This window comes from Hippocampus zosterae, chromosome 10 (genome assembly GCF_025434085.1).
Source record: "Hippocampus zosterae strain Florida chromosome 10, ASM2543408v3, whole genome shotgun sequence".
NCBI lineage: Eukaryota > Metazoa > Chordata > Actinopteri > Syngnathiformes > Syngnathidae > Hippocampus > Hippocampus zosterae.
In genome coordinates, this window is record NC_067460.1 from 17,082,342 (window position 1) to 17,098,735 (window position 16,394).

At 42.3% G+C, this 16,394-nt stretch overlaps 2 protein-coding genes across 3 annotated transcripts; one reads left to right on the forward strand and one right to left on the reverse strand.

Moving 5' to 3' along the window:
• Positions 1-322: 322 nt before the first annotated feature.
• On the reverse strand, positions 323-2,779 carry LOC127608664 (T-cell surface glycoprotein CD3 epsilon chain-like). Of its 2 annotated transcripts, XM_052077876.1 has the most exons (5): positions 2,534-2,778; positions 2,028-2,219; positions 1,818-1,949; positions 1,416-1,453; positions 323-793 (listed from the first exon to the last, which is right to left on the reverse strand). In XM_052077876.1, exons 1-5 carry the CDS (start codon positions 2,595-2,597, stop codon positions 728-730), a joined length of 492 nt encoding a protein of 163 aa, XP_051933836.1. In that variant the 5' UTR covers positions 2,598-2,778; the 3' UTR covers positions 323-727. The 2 variants fall into 2 exon arrangements, with proteins under 2 accessions (XP_051933836.1, XP_051933835.1); XM_052077875.1 differs by having other exon boundaries at positions 1,818-2,219; positions 2,534-2,779.
• Positions 2,780-3,489: 710 nt separating this feature from the next.
• Positions 3,490-16,076, forward strand: LOC127608660 (myelin protein zero-like protein 2). Its single transcript, XM_052077871.1, has 5 exons — positions 3,490-3,849; positions 12,646-12,815; positions 13,430-13,640; positions 14,008-14,176; positions 15,213-16,076. Exons 1-5 carry the CDS (start codon positions 3,804-3,806, stop codon positions 15,376-15,378), a joined length of 762 nt encoding a protein of 253 aa, XP_051933831.1. The 5' UTR covers positions 3,490-3,803; the 3' UTR covers positions 15,379-16,076.
• The last annotated feature ends 318 nt before the right edge of the window (positions 16,077-16,394 follow it).

A 16,394-nucleotide genomic window follows, 5' to 3' on the forward strand; every position in this document is an offset into this window, starting at 1 on the left:
GTATAAAAACATTAGTTTTTATTCATTAGTTTTACAATGCAGAGGTTAACTTATTTTTACACTTGTGTAACAGGAAATGAAGCTAATTCACCATCACGCCTGCTGTTTTCTTCTGCACTTCCCTACAAGGCAGGTAAGTAATGGTAAATATTTCTTCTTACTTCTACGATAGTGTAAAATGTTAAAATATATAAAAAAGAAAACAGGTTGGCACCTTGCACAGTTAATAAAGGTTTTATGATGGTAACAATTTGGCTGGTAAAAGAGTAATGGATGTATTCCAATTTCCAGGATTTTCTACATGCACATTTTTTTTATGAACTCATACCCAATAATAGATCATCCAGCACGCAAGGGAATATGATTTTTGGCCTTAGAAGTCCCATTTCATAGTCTCTGTCGCCCTTTATGTCCAGCGTATATCAACCATGTTTGTCAAGTGTATTGCACACCGACGTTACGAATGGCCACACGTTGCTACGAAATGCTCCAATTTGCACATAAAGTTGAACTTTTTGTATTTTTTTCCCTTGGGAACAAGTTGAGTCATGATCCTACTTTTGTGTCATGCTTGTGAATGTTGATTATGATGAAATGAGTGACTTCCTAGTGGCAATATAAACTTTGTGAGATGCCAGACTACGAGCGCGGATCAGAGCAAAATGTCTCTTGATTAATTCAGTTGCTCGTGTCTTCCGTCTTCAATTTGTAACCAGCCATAGGTGGCTCATCTTGGTTTGCCGCTGTTGATAAAAGAGTATTGGTCCTGGGAGTGGGCGTGCGCGCTCAGGTGCTGTCAACAAAAGAATAATGACACTGTTAGAGGCTCACGATACGGCATCTCTGATGGCAGAAAACAGAACAAGGAGGTTTCAAAGTCACTCGGTCTGCAGACAAGGTAGCTGAGTGATTCGATTTTTGATGAAGAGAAACTGAATAATGCATCTCCCCACCGTTTGTATTCATTTATCCCCCCCACCCGCCAGCTATTTACTGCATTACTATCTGAGCTTTCAATCCTCAGGGTCTCCCTTAATAAGTAAAAATAGAATGAATTAACTCTTTGCCCCGTAGCATCGATCTTCTACCCCCCCCCCCAAAAAAAATTAACCATCTAGTTCTACAAGTCTGTTTCCTGAATGCTTTTGACAGTTTCTTGAGACCCAGCTCAGCAGTAGTAAGCCGACTCACATTCAAGGCAGTACGATTCCGAGAATTTCGAATTGTCTGATCATGACGTGACACATTTTTCCCATTGGCGATATTTTCAATATTACTTCCATGATCAGAGCTTATCGAGAGTGCCCAGCCTGAAGCCTGAGTGATTCCACTGTCGTCTCCGGTTGAAAACATGACGTAGTCTTGTAAGAACATGTTGTTGTGGAAAATAGAGTCCGATATCATCCTGTACTTACGTCATAATCTGGAGAAGGGACGGCCGGGCCTGCAGGTACTAAAAGATGATTTCAAAAAGGTAGTTACACATCATGAATCCAAATGTAAAACAAAACAAACAAACAAAAAAACAACTGTTCACGATGTAAAAAAAAATTGTTCGATTATTCTTAATGCAATCAAATAATAAGTAAAATAATCAACTCTATGTACAGTATATATTTAATATAATTTAATTATAAATTTAAAATGGACTTTTAAAGTAATTCAAGCGGAATGTAAAAGAAAACAGAATACATCGGGCTGTCCCGGTATCTTCTCCTTTAGATTGCTTCAAGTAAAAGCCGTACATATTTCCGACATCAGTGGACATTAGTACTTGCACCCACAGAACACAGTCACCCTGTCACACTGTTTCTTACCTTTCGTACCCGGTGAATTTTTCTTCTTGGTGCACTTGTAGATGAATATCATCAGTATAATTGTTACGCTCACATCGGCGACGATGAACATCCCAAACAGTGCTGCGTCCAGCTCAAAGCAATTAGCGCAGACTGAAGACGGGTGGACAGCAAGTAAGACCTCAACAATCACAAAGATCACAAACAAACACATAGACTGTGTGTACTCACCCTTTCCTTCCACGTAGAAGTAATACTTGAGCTTTTTTTCGTTCTGATCATATTCACAATGGTAAAGGCCTCTGTTTTTGCCATCAACCATCAAGGAATTGCTTGAAGTGCCCAGGGATTGTTCTTTTTTGAACCAAGTCCCACTTTCCGGACATGTCATTGTGAAGTTCTCCCTCCAAAATGACACTCCACCTTATATAACAAAAACAATTTTTAAAAAATAAATAAAATTGCGTTCTATTTGCCTTTCAACTAAAGCACCGTCCTTTAACGTGTTAGCTCACGTAACACAACGCGAACGTCATACCAAAGATGTCAACAGGCATTCATTGTCAAGTGTAATTTCCAATACAGTAAATAGGGAATTGAGATCTGAAAGGCAGAAAGTTTTGAACCCTCTTTTCGGCTACGCCAATGCTGATTCTGACTTTTTGCAATTTGAGGTAAATGAGACAAATCAAAATGATTTTCAGTTATATATCCGACAAAAAAAAGCAAACATTTACCTGTACCAGCTTCCACGGTACTTATTATCAAGAGGTGACAAAAAAGCAGAGCGCCGTAGTACATATTCTTTTGAAGATTATATTTCAAGAGTCGGTGTTGTCTTTTCCACCCCCCCTGGCCCTCAGTAATTCTCTTCACGAGTCAAAACTTCAACAGCATTCGCTTCAACGTTTACATGAAGCTTTGGGACCTTGCTGATCTCTTGTCGACCCTTCACAAGTTGACGCAGACACGCGCACGAACGCACGCGCCCACATGCCACCAAACACGGACGCGGGCACGCGCTGGATTGACAGTACCTGTATTTTATTTGTGTAGTTTTAAACATACTAAAAATACTGTGATGATGAAATATTATTTCCAAACGACATATTTTTTCTGCCAACTCGAATAAAATCACGTACTGCACTGCACAGTACAGCGCTTGATTGACTGGTAGCTATAAATTTAAGTGTTTTACTGCCCTCTTGTGGTTTACGGTGCACATAACACGCCATGCTCAGTTATCGAACCTTACATTAGATTAAACAGAACAACGATGGAGATTAAGAAAATAAATAAGTAAACTAGTATTTTTTTTAATCGAGTTAATGCATAAACGTCTTATTGGCCTTAATTCACATTGATTTGATTTGTGACAATGCTGATTTTTAAACTCAAACCACCGAATTTAGCCGATATAAATGTTTCAAATAGAAGCGATAGCCTATGTAAACAGCTACATTATCTTGAGTGCCATATCTAAGTTTATATTGTCTATTAACGTGTAACGTGATACCTATTATATCTTTGGCGTTCAATTGTCATCGTTATTAATCATCATTTTTCGCTCGGTGTATTATTTCACAATTACGCGCAGGTGGCGTGACGTCACGTTCAAATAAACGTGGATGTTCGTCACGCGATTGCGCAACAGCCATTGAACCCAACAGCAAAACAGGTTGGTGAAGCAACCAAAAAAAACATTTTTGCATTCCGAATTTACGTTTGGAAGGGAGGGGTGGGGAAGGAGGCAGCGAGGAAAGTTGGAGGCACTGAGTGGGAGGACTTGACTGACTTGAGAAAAAAACTGTGACGAGTCAGGACGCGTCCTCGGTGGTTAGACGAAGTGCATCGGGGTTAGGACTCGGGTTGATTTCTCCCTCAAAAAAATAAAATAAAAAAATTGAAAAGAGAAAGAGAACTTTTACGATATTAGTCTTCGGAGGTCAGAGTTAGTTTGTCAGTTAGTCAAGTCTCCTGTCGTCGTGATCACTGGACAGTCTCCCAATGTGCGTAAAGGGGATTTTTTTCCTGTGTGGACTCGCAGTCTCAGGTGAGAGATCCTCTTCATTCGTACTCATTTAACAACAAAGTTATGTAAGGATGAATACTAATTCCACATTGTTCAGAATGACAACAAACACGTGATTATGCGTTGCACCTGGGTGATACTCTTAGGACAATAATAATAATAATAATATTCCTTCGAAAATCGCGGAGGGACTTGAATTTGCGTCTTGGAGCGGTCGTCCTGCGTCATAACCTGGCGCAGTGGCGCCGCTAAATAGCCATCAGGGAGGAATCAAGAGTGGGAATAGAATGCCGTGGCAGTAATTGCCAATCAGGCAATTGTCACAGCTGCGATTTGTTTTCCCTCGCTCATTTCCTCCCTATTACTGGAATGTACATTGTGTGGCACCGTTTGACGCACACATGGTCTCAGGATATCCAGGATATGCCCGTTGACATCACAATTTAGATCATGCGTGGACACAATGAGACATAAAATGCTTCCGCTTGTTAATTGTTAAAGCCAATCGCGTTTCGGTCAGTGGGGGGGGGAAGGCAACAACATCAAATCATTTGCCAGTACTAATTAATTAATTAATTACAATTAATTGATGATACGGATTGTATCAAATCTCGGTCAAAGAACTTGTAGCTATAAAGTATATGGCTCTAAAGTACAACGTGCCCCCGTTGAAGGAGCACAGGAAGGAGGACGTCGGATGGATGAAATTGCTAAACAAACGAGAGCACGTAATTCGGAAAAAAAGGTGTGCTTTAACTCCTCACAATGCCATGACTTTGTGTCACCGCAATCACATCCTTCAGCTTTGTTATCCTGGCAAACACTTTGAGTCACGCTCAGACAAGCAAACCGACATTCGTTTTGTATTTTTTTTTGCATTTGACCTAAGGGCATAAAATTATAAGTGTGTATGGCCAAATGTTATTTTCCTCACAGATGGATGACATCACCAATAATTCAACAGAAAAGCTTTATGATAAAAGCGAACGCTCAATTCCTGATTTTTTTTTCCTCTCCTTGTTTCGAGGTCCGGAATGGGAACTAAAGATTTTTTTTCCCCCCATTAGAATAAATGCAAACAGAATGAATCCGTTCCAGCCCCGGAGTCAAGTTGCCTTTGCAGTTGACAGGCGAGGAGCGCCCGTGAGAGTTTATCGGGCACCGCCGCCATTGCGACACTTTGCAGGGCTTCCGAATAAACAGCATTCTTCACACACCTCTTTTCATGCAAGCTTTACTCATACAATTCACAGAAAAACACCCGAAACACTTGACATTGTGTGAAAGAAAGCACAGCTCATTCCCCGTGGTCTATTCTGGAACTGAAGCAAGAGTTGTCTGAAAATCTCTTTGGAAACTTATTTTTTTGTGAATTTGGACGTTCACGAACGGAGGTTCCATTGTAAGTCGCTTTCGGCAATTCTTGTCCTTGGAGTGGTACCGTTGGGGCTATTGCTTACCTTGAACATTCTTCCCGTGAACATTCAGAGACTTGTACAAGATTACACTTTGTTGATGAACAAGCAATATTTACAAACATTCTGCTAACCTCGCCTGAAAATCATTTCAGTCAGAAACTCAAGTTTAAGAACATGTCACATGCAGGCAGAAGGAATTTACAAGTACTTTCGTCTATGCAGAATAATTGTACGAGGGTGCGTTTCCTCTGGCTTGAAGATATACGAACAATCTTGCTTTTTTTTTTTTTTGGGAGAAGGTGGTGGGGATTTTATTAATTTCGCTAAAATGATCATTTTCACAAAAAGCCTTATGTGGAGCCAACATTGTTGACGTGTGCCAACTTGTCCTGACTTTCTTGTTTCTCTCACACACACACACATACACACATACAACATACCGAAAGGGAGAGAGAACAGATGGCAGTTGTTGACTTGCGGCATACCGGCGATTCCATTGCTTGTTTAGGCTTCGGCTTCATTCACTCAGCAGTTGTACTCCTCTTTGTCAGGATGTGATAGTTTGATGCTGTCGTTCATATTGTAATCTAACCACAACAGTGGATCGCTCTCATAAAAGCTTCACTTTGATTATTGACATGCTGAGCTGTGTTGACACACCTCGGAAGGATGTCTGTCTGTTTGAGAGTTTGAACGAAACGACCGGCACGGAGGACTCGGGACACATCTGCGGAAGCAAGGCGCGCCGGTCTTGTGAAGTCTTGAAGACAAAAGGCCGTGTTGGCTTCAAACAGGAATTTGGAATATTGATCATTGAGCGGGATAGGTTCTTTGGTAGTTTCTTTCATTGGGTCAAGGTTCAAATAGTGGACCTGGTGTTAACTCGGCAGCATGGGTATACCAGCACTGTTTTTGACTGGAGGAATGTCGGCGCCATTTGACTGTCGTTGCTGGACAGTCCCGGGGCGCTTGTGTCTTGCACCTGTAATGGGCAGCATTTTTCACAGCCCCGCTTTGTTCCGCGGAGAGATCGGTGCTGTTGAACGGTCTGCGACTGGATGGATGGAGGTCTTGAGGAGCCGACGATGAGAAGAAAGGAGCGTTGGCGCAGAGTGCCGATGCGGATTTGGAGCTGGGAGTCGCGGCTTGGAGTTTGAAGCGGATTATGTGGGACAGGAGAAGTGAACTAATCTCTTTTCGTCAATGGACGCTACAGCTTCGTGTTTGCTTTCAAAACTTTGCTTGTAGCAGACGTGTGCACATTTTTCAGCATGATGTCTCTGATCCACTGGTGAAAGGACACTTTGATCCTCTCCTCTTTTATCTATAACTGCTTCAGACAACAAAGTGTATGCAGAAAAGTGGCGAAGATTGCACGACTGTCTCTGTCCTATGTGTTGTCTTGTGTTATTTTTGTTATTTTTGACTTCAAAATGGCGCCGCGAGAGTGGCTGCCTTTCCAGCAGCTCCTATTTTTTTGTTGTTCTACTTCTTCCTTTCATAACTTTGCTGCTGTGAATCTGGAATTTCTCCATTGCGAGACTAATAAAGGTTTTCTTAATCTTAATCTTAACTGGCGCATTTGTGACCTTTGACTTCTTGCCTTTTCAAAACCAATGTACGCCTGCAGTCTAGTAAAAGTCACATTTTGAGAACATTACCTTGCAGAGTAACAGGACTTGACAGCGACATTACCTTACAAATTTATCCCGCCAAGCTGTTTTGAGTTGAGCCTGGTCACCTTTTGGATTTCTGAAAGAGATTTCTGCTACTACATATGCTCAATCTTTCAATGTTATCTCTCAATGCGAATGAGGCTAGACGAGCGTGGCAGTCTACAACGGGTGGAAGTTATCAATACATACAGATTACATACCGGTGTGCGTACGACAAATGAAGAATTATTATTATTATTTTTTGTACTTAAGCGCACTCTAAATTTCAGTTGTACGAAGGAATTTAGATCCTATTTTAGGCAGTCTTTGATTGCAAATGGACAAATTTACTGACGCGTCGGGCTATTTATATCAATGTGCCAAAATGTATCGATGCGTTGTATATTAGTATTGTCTTTATCGAAGATTTTTCATTTTCAGAATCAAACTTAACCTCTCCCCTCCTTTTCTTTGCTTTGCCACTTCCGTCCGTTTTCCATCCCATTTGTCCTCATAAATTCAGCTGACATCGAGTGACAAGCAGACTCCAATGGACTGGTCGCCAGTCAATCACATAGCTCACACTGTCAAACCGCGCCCAGGAAGTTTGTCGAAATATACTAGTTGTATACATGCAAAGTAGGCTGCATGTTGAGTACATTTCACCAGTCTCTGTCCTCCTGTTTTGCGCACTGTTACCTGAAACTGTTCTTTCCAGCTTTGAATCCTGACCATGAAAGACATGCCTTGTTTCCCAAAAAGGAAAAAAAAAGATTCTGCAAAGCCACACTCAAAGAAGAGAGGAGGCTCTTTGTGATACACGGAGCTATTCATGTTTCCTCCACGTCCTTGTGTTGTGTGTCTTCCGCAACCGATGTAACAGAGACGCAGGTGTGCTGCTCCAGAGGAAAGGCACAAAACAGCCTCGAATGAAACCGTTGCAGTATTTGATGTGTCCAGCAGTGGAGTCACATTCACATGCTGAATCAAGATATCCGGTTCTTCTGTTAAATCAGCAGCTGTTGATGACCACGCAAGATGAAATTATAAACCCAGCAAAATCTTTCAGAAAGCCAAGCAAATCGAACGCCCCCAAGGTGGCCCCGCTTTAATTTGCGCTGATTGAAAGATTTTGCTTTCTTTGAGTTCTGACCGGCCGGTTGGCCACTGTGTCTTCCATTCCAAGCATGCCATACATACCGACTAATAGAAGAAATTTGTTTCAGCAGGTTTGGCGTTGACTTAGTGGACAAATACCAACATTGCTGAATGTCGTGGCCAAAGAATACACACACACACACACACACACACACACACAAAATGTCTGCACGTCTGTATGGCCCATAGCTTCATCCTCAATGTTTCTCTTTTCCGCTCTTTCCCATTAGAAGATGGGTGTGGTTGACATTAGCCAAGCAGGATGTTCACATTAAACAAGGGAAAGATTGAGACCAGACAGAGAGATATGGTGGGGTGGAAGAATGGCCCGACAAAGACCTACCCGGTAAACAAATAACTCTTCCTAACAAGCTTCACTACGTACTCCATCATCCTGTTGTTATTCACCACGTGAGCTCATACTCTAATTTAAACCCTTTTTTTCCCCCCTGTCTCCTGATTTTGGAGAGTCAAGTCAAGTCAACTGTATTTATAGAGCACTTTCAAACAGCCATCGCTGCATACAAAGTGCTGTACATGGAGCAATTTAACATGCACAATAAACAGTAAGACAAATCGGTAATAAAGGCGGTAGAAAGCACCAAACAGTAAAATCAAGAACAAATCTAAGTTATGCTGAGTCGAATGCCAAAGAATACAAGTGGTAAATATAACCCATGAAAATCATGTAAAATGTACCTGATTACACACACACACACACATACACACTATAAGTCTTTTAGGGTGTCTTTTCTTTCGCTCCAATCAAACTTCATACCTTCACAGCAATAACCGTTCAATAATTAAAGTGCTTTAAACGCTAAGAATCCAGCTAAGCAATTGTGTTAATGAGCGTCGGAGTTGGCACTCTGCTATTTGCTCTTAATTGAAAATTAACGTTATTCGGCTGTACTTGAAAGCGTAGATTAGCAACGCTTGTTTAAATTCAAGGACTGATTGGTTAAAGGAGATACAGTATGCTTTGAAGATGTGTTCCCTCTATGCCAGGGGTGCAGTCGATCGCGAGGGATGTAGAGAAGCAAAAAAACAAAACCCAAAACAACCATTTGTGTGACTTTGTATATGTTAGTAATATATTTTTTTTGTGTTCATGTACACAGCACCCTAATCATCCTATCAGTCTCGTTTTCACAAAAAGTATTAAAAAATTAACCTACCGTGGCGCGGGACCTGCGTCACCGGAAGTTATTAGCGCTCAGCAGTCTGCAATTGCAGCTTGTGATCAGAGCTGTTGCGCTATATCTTTTATCGTTATCATTATTCTCATTCAGAATTTGTTTCGTGTACACTTCACAGAGGGCACGGGCAAAGAATAGGAATCAAGAGAGCCGAGGAAAGCACTTTAAAAATGTACGTATGAGCTACGATAGTTAACAGGCTGCAAAAGTGCGTCGCATGCCTCCGTGTCAGGCTGTTGCTTATCATGGCGTGCGTATGTACATGTATGTATGTGCGTGTGTGTGTGCGCAGTAATGTGTCGATCGCGGGAGGTTGGTTGATCGAAAAGTCGATCTTCGGTCCAAAAAGTTTGGGCACCCCCTGCGTTATGCCAAACGATGTGTGATGACTCAGTTGAGCTTTGAAATAATTTGACTGGAGGAGGAATTGCACCATTGCTCATCTCTACGGTGACTGCTTACAATATTGTCTTGTGGAAAGGAGACTTTACCCTGGAGTGTTTGCCAGTCAAGCACACAAGCGAAGCAGTCATAAAAATCATTGTCGCAAAACGTTTAGTCTGAGTAATTTTGGCATTTTACAGAAAAAAAGTTTGCGCATTGGCATGACTTCCCACTGCTTTTGGAGTAACGTCATTGCAAGGTATTGCAAAACCTTTTGTCATATTATCCTTGTGTGTTTTTGTGCACATCGTGTTCGAAAAGCAATTGATGCGCTGTCATCCGAAAAAACTTTAGCCACATTTGATCACTTTGACATGTTTGTATTTTTTTTGTCACAAATGTGAAGGAAATTTGTCAACATTTACCTTCTCTCACATTTCATCAGGCCCGTTTGAATCCCATTACAGTGAATTAAAGCAGTCAGAACCCAGTGATGAGAGAGACGCCATATTAATGGGGTGGGGCGGGGTGGGGGTGGGGGGCGTCTGGGTGCTCTGCTCTCTCATCCCGGCCCACAGGAAATAATCTCCAGTCTGATAAGAAACGGAACGTGCTGCTAAAGCTCTCAAGCCTTGCTGACATTTTCCCGGCTATCTGCTGCCTCGCAGGAACAATATGACTCCGAATGGCCCTTCTGACCTCTTCTCATCTGGAGCAATATGATTTAGCCAGCGTACCTGGTAGCACTTTTAGTATTCCGCTAGCGGCGCGGTGGTAATTTTAGCTAGCACGTCCACCTCACGGACAAAAGCTGTGAATGCTATGTCGATTTGGAAACTTGAAATTGTTCCTAAAGGTGAATGGGATTGAGAGTTTGTTTGCCTCCTTGTGTCCTGCGATTGAATGGCAGCCAGTCAGAGGTTTAGTGGCCCAAAGTCAGCTTTAATAGGATTTTAGCTCACTCATTACACTCAACTAAGCATTACAAAATGGACAGATGGATGGATTTTTATCCACAATTGTAATTGCTGCAATTTGCTGTATGACCTTTAGCGTATGAGCTATAGTTTATTATTATTGCTAATAGACGTAACAAGTACTTTGTACATCAAACCAATACACTGACGGTAACACTGTCTTGACAAGGTTCAGTCTGGAAGATGATTTGCCTGTGGATTGAGGCTTTGTGGATTAAAGAGCCACAGGGCAATGACGCCTGAACTGCTTTGAGATTCGCCTTGGGGCGTCCGTTTAGTGTAGTATATAAATGACTATATGTGATTCATAATCACATTTTCGAGAGTGCTCATTAAGGACACGGGAGAGTTTGAGCTTACCCCAGCTGACTGGAGTGGTCACTCACAGGGTACAAATAAAGACGGAGAGCCACACTCAAATTCCCACGGTCACTGAGCAGTAGATGAATCAATGTGCCATTTTTATTGATTAATTTTTCCCCCACCCTCCAGAGATCATAATTCACACAAACCCATCGTGATGAAAACAAATCCAGCACTCCGAGCTTTGCAAAGCAAAAAAAAAAAATTCTGAGCGGAGATTTGTGAAAATCTGAAGATTAATAGCCATCAGCAATTTTACTCCAGTCCTGTAGGTGGAGTTCACGCTCATTCCAAATTTGTTCACGATTGGAGACACTCATATTTGTCACAGTATGACGTCTTTCATCGCGAATTCAGACAACACATTCTGTCATTCAAGTATTCTGATAAAACAAAGAAAAAGATTGTAGCTGGCAATGTTTATCAAATGTTCTTGTCCAAAGCATGATACAACATCACCTTTTTCTACCTTTATTTCATTTACTTTTTAAAATATTTGATCTTTGCTCTTTTATCTATCTTTCATGTTTTTATTTGTTCTCATTTCTTGAATGATGGTTCCATTCGTATTGTTTTTGGCGAAATGATATATTGTAGCGGTCCAGTGGTTAGCACATCGGCTTCACAGTGCAGAGGTACCGGGTTCGATTCCAGCTCCGGCCCCCCTGTGTGGAGTTTGCATGTTCTCCCCGGGCCTGTGTGGGTTTTCTGCGGGTGCTCCGGTTTCCTCCCACATTCCAAAAACATGCGTGGCAGGCTGATTGGACACTCTAAATTGTCCCTAGGTGTGAATGTGAGCGTGGATGGTTGTTCGTCTCTGTGTGCCCTGCGATTGGCTGGCAACTGATTCAGGGTGTCCCGCGCCTACTGCCCGAAGATGGCTGGGATAGGCTCCAGTCACGCCCCACGACCCTAGTGAGGATCAAGCGGTTCGGATATATTGTATTTGCTAAATGTTTAAATATTGATGGTTTCCACAACCCGAACCAGTATATCTGTTGATGGTTTTTGTGTGTGTGCGCATGTGTGTGTGTGTTTAGTGTACATGTCATCCTGCCCACCTAAATCCAGGCATGTGAAAACATTTCCTCCTCTTTTCACTTCGGAACGATAATAACTGATTGCAGGACAATGCGCACGCAGCGTCACTGTGATTTCTAAAGTGATTTAGGTTTTTTGATAACCTTGTTTGGTTAGGAGCTCCTCCTGGAATCTTGCAATGACATTAAGACGTGCTCTGTAGCTGCCGTGAGTGGAGTGACGATGTTGACTCTGCACTCACGTGGTCTGCTGTCTGCCTTTGAAAAATCGAAATGCGGCTGTTGACACGATTTAAGAGTTAAAGTGATCTCTGGAAAAATACCTGCCGTTTGGACTCCATTTCATACAAATGACATGCAAATGAGAGACCAAAGCCCTCAGTATGCATTCATCACTCCAGTCCAAAGAAAGGGTGGGCACGATATAAAACCGAAATGACACATACTGTATATCATTATTATTATTTATAGATATTTTTAATTTGCCTCGGATATTCATTGTTCTTCTGCGAGGTCACTGGGTAAAGTGCAAGCACTTCAAAGGCAGATGAAGAGAACGATTCCTATTGTGTTTGTTTCTGCACTTTATGTATTGACTTTGATCCGTATGTCTTCCGTTGTAGGCGTGCTGCGGGTCAGCGGGATCCGTATTTATACATCTGGGGATGTGGAGGCAGTCAACGGGACGGACATTCGTCTGAAGTGTACATTCGATAGCTCCTCTAACATCAACCCCAATACCATCATCGTCTCCTGGAGCTTCAGACCCCTTAAACCAGGCCGAGAAGAATCGGTAAGTTTTGACCGCTGCCTCAGCATTTATGAGGGGGCATCCATCCCTTTGGTCTGTTGAGATCTGCCCAATATTCAGACAAATTACACCCTGTGTGTGTGTGTGTGTGTGTGTGTGTGTGTGAAAGCAATGAAATTCTGTTTTTCTCTAACATTAGAGCTTCCGGCAAGCATGCAGGCAAACAGTTGAGACTATTGTTTTTTGATTGTAGTACTTTTCACATTTAAGTTTTTGTTGTCATCTTGTGGCACCTTACGGTCCAAAAAATGTGAGTTTTTCAGCAAATAGCTGAGCATAGATTCCACAGAAAAAAAATCCCCCAAAAAACATTGTGGTGGAAAAAAAACCCCGAATACACGCTGACGCAAATACAATTATGGTGCAAACAGAACAATGGCCCATTGAGGCGCATTAAAAATCATTCTGCCTGCTCTAGAATAGAACTATTAGTTTTTTTTTCTTCCTTCAGCTGGATGAACAAATACAATTACAATCATTATTATGGTAGTTATTCGACTTTTTTCTTAACAGTTTTGGCTTGGCAAAGGTCTATTTACACGTAAATGCTGTCAACGAACCAAATCAACTTGCTCCCCCCGCCCCCTCCCCCGTAGGTGTTTCACTACCAGCAGAAGCCATACCCTCCTCAGGAGGGCATTTTCCGGAAACGCATCATCTGGGCTGGTGACGTCATGGGCCAGGACGCTTCCATCATAATTCGTGAAGTGAAGTTCACCTACAACGGCACCTACACGTGCCAGGTCAAGAACCCCCCGGATGTGCACGGCTCGGTTGGAGAAATTCGACTGCGGGTCGTCACTACAGGTTCGATTTTAGTTTCCCCCACACGGTATGTGAAGAAATCACACTGCATTTTCAATTCCACACTGAAAAGATTGGGGGGAAAAAAAAGATGAAAAACGCATGATGGTTGGATTTCATCATAGCATTAACTCATTCACTCCCAAAGACGTTTTTATACGTCTTTTCAGACTTGGTCCAGAATTGGCTGGTACTGAATGAGTTAATAGAATGAAGGGTGAAGAAAAAAAAGGAGGACTTGCACCGTTTTTGCAAACTGACCTCAAAGAAATATTCACCCACCCTCAAAAAAAAAAATGTCATATGTCAATGAAAATACCTTAATGTCGGTAATTAATGAACTGCGCCTTTTTTTTGTTGTCTTCTCCAGCATCGTTCTCTGAGCTTCTGCTGTTAGCGTTTGCCATCGGCGGAGGAATTACCGTCGTGGTGCTCCTCCTCATCATCATCGTGTCTTGCAGGAGGTGCAAGAGGAAGAGACAAAGGCGAGAAGGAGAAGTGGAAGCTCCTCGCAAAGAGAGAAAAGATCCCACAGTGTGGTAAGGCCAGGAGAAACATGGCGGGGAAGGGGGAGAAAAAGGGTTATGGAGAGAGGAACGGAAGAATCGTTGACTTCCTCTCTTGCTCGCCATCTGACTGTGGGGGATCGGGCTTCCTGGGGTCTTTGACTCTCTCTGCGCTGGACATTCAACTTCTTCCTTCCTCTCCAACCACAATCTTTCAAGGCTGGGTTCCAGTAAGGAACTCTATGTAATAGTTGCAGACACATAGCATTCGTCTCTCAAGCTTTTTTTTTTAATATAACAATGTGCCTTTTCCTTGTGCAGTGTTTTTTATTTTTATTTTTTAATTTTTTTTTAAAATCACTGATCCCGTCTTTTCCTGTTCCCCTAAATGGATTTCAAACAGTTTTGGTGACGTGGCATTTGAACAATGGTGCATGGGCCAGCGTTTTCTTGCCGACTAATACATTTCAAGCGCCGGTTCAGTGCAAGTAAGATGTTTAATACAGTTTTGCACAAACAAGCAAAAGCAACCGTGAAATAACGCGGTTTCATTTTATGGCTCTTACAAGAATATTGAATTGAATATTATATCATAATCGCTGACACTTTGAGTCAGCCCTAAACCGTTTGCTGTTGGAAATGTCCGGAACAGCGAATCATCTTATTTTGAAAAATGTCTTCTCTTGCTTGGGCTCCACTTTGCATTCTTGGGTTTTCAGATCTCCCTGTGCACAATTCATCTCGTTGAAGGTCAAGGCATTTGCCTCTTGAGAAAAAAAAAGTGGCTTTGAACACGGGTGGTGGTTCATATGGTCCGAGGTGAATTTTATCCATTATGATCAAGTTTAGGCAAGTTCTTGATACCCTGTCTGACTTCTCACTCCTTTGTCCCTGCTGCTGTGTGTATCATCTGCTTGTCTCTGTCCTTTCCTCTTTGTCTGTGATGTCTCCTGCACATGCATGTACATGAAACATTCATGACCATGCATGCATGTATTTCATTGTGTGTGTGTTTGTGTGTCTGTGTTGCTCTCGTCTCGCCCACGGCGCACTTCTTCCCGTGTCCTAGCCACCCAATGAGGGCCATCCACCTGTACCTATCACAGACGTCCATAGAGATTGACAGTTCAGACGGAATGATCTCAGAGGCCAGCACGAAAGATCCCAGCTCGGAATCAGACGGCGCGAGCTCAGATGACGACGACGATGACGACGAAGGTGACGATTCAGACTAAAGAGGTGGGAACAGACAGAGAGGGGGGGGGCACTTTTGAGGACGACATTGCGTCCGAGTAGCGAGTAGACGGTGAGTGCGCAGGCGCCCTTGCTAGTGAAGCCACGCACACTGTCATCATGAATGGAAGGAAAAGCAGACGGATGTCCCGTTTGAACGATTCGCAGGAAGCACAAAGAGGTTCAGAATCTTTGGAAGGGGATCAAAATTGTTTTTTTTTTTTTTTTGGTCGAAATATTCCGATCTGACCGAACAAAGGCTGTGTGTGAACTGTGCTGACACAGCGGGTGACGGCCGTTTTCCGAATCCATCCGATATCCCATCGGCTGGAATGTTACATGACATGACTTGAAAACAAAAATAAGTCAAACAACAACTTTCCGTTACCTATAATATATTCAATTTGCAAACAAAGAGATTGCTGGTGATTGAGCCACCGTGTACGTCCGTATATTTACAAGGGAGTGCAATTTTGATCTGAAAAACCTTTGAATGCAAACTGTCCTTGTCCAACTAGGCGACTGTAAAGAAACCTTTTTTGTTGTTGTTATTTTGTACTGATGATGTCATACCGAGCAATATGCACCGATGCCTCTAGGCTTTTAGTTAACGCCTCAAGTATTTCATTCCCTTTTTTTAATGTCGAGTATATAGTTTTTCCATCTTGATTTTCTAATAAAAATGACTTTGAAATATGTACTCTATTGTGCTGAGTATACTTAACGCCGTATGAATGAATCAATAAATGAGCTCCTGCCCTAGTTTCAAATACACGCGTATGATTTGACATCCTTTTTAATCAAACTCATCCATTATGTAAGAGAGTAATCCGTTTCCCAGCATTTATTATGCATCATTATCTTTAATGCAGTACAACTCATTGCTGCGCGCATGTGCGATGCAGAACCTTCATTTGTTTACCTGAAAGCTTCAGTTGTTGTTTAAGGCTGCGGTCTGCTGCCCCCGACTTGGGCTGGACGAGGCTGTTCGCGACTGCAAATAAGTTACCAGTCAAAT

Coding starts and splice junctions, on each gene's coding strand:
- LOC127608660 (XM_052077871.1), top strand. CDS start 3,804: ATGTGCGTAAAGGGGATTTTTTTCCTGTGTGGACTCGCAGTCTCAG. Junction 3,850..12,645: donor GTGTGGACTCGCAGTCTCAG/GTGAGAGATCCT, acceptor CTTCCGTTGTAG/GCGTGCTGCGGGTCAGCGGG. Junction 13,641..14,007: donor ACTGCGGGTCGTCACTACAG/GTTCGATTTTAG, acceptor TGTCTTCTCCAG/CATCGTTCTCTGAGCTTCTG.
- LOC127608664 (XM_052077875.1), bottom strand. CDS start 2,597: ATGTACTACGGCGCTCTGCTTTTTTGTCACCTCTTGATAATAAGTACC. Junction 2,220..2,533: donor TACCGTGGAAGCTGGTACAG/GTAAATGTTTGC, acceptor TTGTTATATAAG/GTGGAGTGTCATTTTGGAGG. Junction 794..1,415: donor TCCCTTCTCCAGATTATGAC/GTAAGTACAGGA, acceptor TTTTGTTGACAG/CACCTGAGCGCGCACGCCCA.